The 4202-nt window shown below is 31.0% G+C and overlaps 1 protein-coding gene across 1 annotated transcript; it reads left to right on the top strand.

Moving 5' to 3' along the window:
• Positions 1–2169: 2169 nt before the first annotated feature.
• HELRODRAFT_92299 (hypothetical protein) lies at positions 2170–3012 on the top strand (the record flags this gene model as incomplete). The annotated part of the gene is made up of 1 exon (XM_009014025.1): positions 2170–3012. A coding segment is annotated over one exon (843 nt), but the record flags the coding sequence as incomplete, so codon positions are not given.
• Positions 3013–4202: the final 1190 nt, after the last annotated feature.

Raw genomic sequence — 4202 nt, 5'->3', positions numbered from 1 at the left:
GATCTTTATAAATATTTGTATATATATATATATATATATATATATATATATATATATATATAAACATTTATACGTACACTTGTATGCAGACACACACACACACACACACACATAAATAAATGAATTAACTAATTAACTAATAAATAATTAATAAGTAACGAGACGAATGAGATAAAAAATAATGACAATTAAGTAAATATAATCATGGAATAAATATAAAATTATAGTTATGTTATTGTTTAGAAATTATTTTTATTTTCGATAAAATAAATTTTATTGTAACATTTCAACGGAGAAAAATCATTCATCAATTTATAAATGGAATTAAAATTTTAAATTAATGAAATGTTATATCGATTGTCATTAAGTTTATTTGCCACCATTTGTCGTGGTTTGACTATTGACATTAAAGCTTTCGTTGTTAATATTATTTTAAATATTTTTATTATTATTATTATTATTGTATTTATTATTGTATTACTACTACTATTATTATACTCAGCATATATATTTAACATTTCTTTGTACTTTCCTGCAAAATAAAATGTTTTTTCATTTTCAAGCATTTCAACAATAACAATAACTAATAATTGCTACAACTACTACTACTACAACATCAACAAATACTACTACTACTACTACTACTACTACTACTACTACTACTACTACTACTACTACTACTACTACTACTACTACTACTGCTACTGCTACTACTACTAATTCTACAATTGCTAATATTACTTCTATTATTGCTGCTGCTGCAACCACTACTACTTCTACCGCCACTACTACTACCACTGCTGCTACTACTATCACTACTACTACTACAACAACTACTACTACTAATACTGCCTATTGTTGTTTTTACTTTTTTTATTTTTAGTTTTGCAATTTGTGACGGCGCATTTGTCGCTTTTTGTTGAAAAGTGGAACAAAAATTTAATTAAATTTTTCTATTTCGAATTATATTTATTGGGTTTGTGGTTGGCGCGCGATGATGACGACGACGATGATGATGATGTTTGAAATTTAGATGATGATGATGACGAAGAAGAAGAAGAAGATGATGATGATGATGATGTTTGAAATTTAGTTGATGGTGAGAATCACGATGATGATGACAACCGATGTATGAAATTGCGATTACCTGGCTTAGGACGTTTAAATTGATGATGATTGTAATAAGATAATAATGATAAGAATAATTATAGTTATATTATTACTAATAATGACATTACTACACTACCACTGCTACTACTAATACTACTAATAGTAATAGTAATAATAATAATAATAATAATAATATTACTACTATTACTAGTAATGCTATTACTACATCTTCTCGTCGTTGTCGTCGGCATCTTTTCTTCTCGGAAGACGATAGTGTGGCTGCCGCAATCTGCACCGCTGAGAATGGCTAAACAGGCCAATCCCAGACTAGCAATCACTTCCACACCTGGACCAGGCAGAGGCGGATGGTTGGTTGGTTCTTGACCTTGCTACTGCTTTCTTCCTTTTTCTTTTTTGAGCAGCTTTCAAGTTTTGTTCGGTTTTCACACTCTTGAAGCCTCGTTTGACTGCCATTCTTTAGGACGTCTAGCAAACTCGCCAATGAGTAGAGATCAGTGAAGGATTGCTTTATATCTTTTTGCAAATATTTTGGAAACAAAACTTTGAGCGCCCTGTGGTTCATTGCCTCTCAGCTAGTTCACCGTGCAAAAGGTCCTTAGTAATTAATACGTAGCACGACCAAGCCATCTGAGATGTCTAATCATGAGAACGGCTTTTAAATATGTAAAAATATTATCAAATTTATAATATAAAAAATGCGTTTGAAATAACCATCGAAAGAGCTCATGGGACATTGAAAATTTTTTCCATAATGTTCGTGACTAATATATATATATGCATAAAATTAATCACAATTTTCGCCAAAGTCACATTTCAAAGATTCCCTGATTGCTTGCACGCTCTTACTTAGAAGTTTAATATTCCAAATGCAATTGCAATTAGCAGAAGTGGGGCTCTTAAGTTTTTTACTTGTAAAAAAAGTAGCCACAATTACTATCTTTTACACACTATGTAAAAAAGTAGCCACAATTACTATCTTTTACACAGTATGTAAAAAAGTAGCCACAATTACTATCTTTTACACAGTATGTAAAAAAAGTAGCCACAATTACTATTTTATACACAGTATGTAAAAAAGTAGCCACAATTACTATCTTTTACACAGTATGTAAAAAAGTAGCCACAATTACTATCTTTTACACAGTATGTAAAAAAGTAGCCACAATTACTATCTTTTACACTGTATGTAAAAAAGTAGCCACAATTACTATCTTTTACACAGTATGTAAAAAAGTAGCCACAATTACTATCTTTTACACAGTATGTAAAAAAGTAGCCACAATTACTATCTTTTACACAGTATGTAAAAAAGTAGCCACAATTACTATCTTTTACACAGTATGTAAAAAAGTAGCCACAATTACTATCTTTTACACAGTATGTAAAAAAGTAGCCACAATTACTATCTTTTACACAGTATGTAAAAAAGTAGCCACAATTACTATCTTTTACACAGTATGTAAAAAAGTAGCCACAATTACTATCTTTTACACAGTATGTAAAAAAGTAGCCACAATTACTATCTTTTACACAGTATGTAAAAAAGTAGCCACAATTACTATCTTTTACACAGTATGTAAAAAAGTAGCCACAATTACTATCTTTTACACAGTATGTAAAAAAGTAGCCACAATTACTATCTTTTACACAGTATGTAAAAAAGTAGCCACAATTACTATCTTTTACACAGTATGTAAAAAAGTAGCCACAATTACTATCTTTTACACAGTATGTAAAAAAGTAGCCACAATTACTATCTTTTACACAGTATGTAAATACTCTCTCCCCTCTTCTTTCACTCTCAGACACATTTTCTCTTATACTACTTTCTCTCTCTCTCTCTCCTCTCTCTATCTCTCTCTCTCTCTCTCATACACATAAAAATACACACACACATACCACCACACCATATCACACACACGCACACACAAACAAATATACACACATACAAACAAACATTCAAATAGAATAACCTGACCCTATATACCAATCTCGCACAAAATGCATAACGGGCCCTGTTACGACTGCATATTGTTATTGTGTTGTTGTGTTATTGTTGTGCTGTTGAGCAGTAGTGATGTTATGCTGTTGTGTGTGTTATGCAGGTATGTTGGAGTGTTGTTGTGTTGCTGTAGTAATTTATATTGATTTATAAATTGTTTCAACTCTTGAGGACAATTATTTTTCTACAAACATAATCAACTGTTGATTTTTGTGGGTTTAGTTCAGTTGATGTTATACAAATTTACTCGGAACTGTTGAATGTTTTTTAAAGGTTTTGATGTTGTTTTAACAACTAAACTTGTTAATGTTGTCGTCGTGCAGGTTACATGTTCTGGTGTTTTTTGTTGCAACAATATTCAAAATGTCTTTTCCATTATTGATTGTTAAGTTGGTATATTTGTTAATTTTTTTGGACTTTTCAATTATTTTAATTGTTATTTAATTGCTTTTGCTGTAGCAGTTGTGACAGATGTTCAGATTGTGTGTTATGATTTTATTTGTCAACATTAATTGTTCATGTCTTCAAATGTTCCATTGTTCCATTGGCATATTTTTTTTGTTTGTTTTTTTCTTAGTGTGGCTGTTTGTGTGGTTGTTTGTGTGGTTGTTTGTGTGTTGTAATTTCATTTTGATAAAACGTTTAAAACTTCGTAAAAGCATTCACTGATACATAAAGCTAATTCATAAGACACATGCACTCTTTACAGACATTCATACAATCCTATAAACCATATTATGCATGCTTTATACAATATTTTTACTGGTATTTTTAAATGGCACACGTTTGAGATATTAACATGAGGTATTAGTATGTATGCAAGGATACGATTATCATCTTCATCATGACCGTCATAACCATTAATCACCATTATCTTTTCAAATGCACGTTCAAGTAGAGCAACTTTTTTACCTCTCTCTCTCTCTCTCCTCTCTCTCCTCTCTCTCTCCCCTCTCTCTCCCCTCTCTCTCTCCTCTCTCTCTCTCTCTTTCTCTTTCCTTTTTTAGCTTGCATCTGCCTTGTTCGAAAACTTATGGCTAACGGTTTTTCATGTGTGTGCGTAAAAATT

This window comes from Helobdella robusta (assembly GCF_000326865.2).
Source record: "Helobdella robusta unplaced genomic scaffold HELROscaffold_129, whole genome shotgun sequence".
NCBI lineage: Eukaryota > Metazoa > Annelida > Clitellata > Rhynchobdellida > Glossiphoniidae > Helobdella > Helobdella robusta.
The sequence above is the reverse complement of the archived record's forward strand: the minus strand, read 5'-3'. Positions and strand labels throughout refer to the sequence as shown.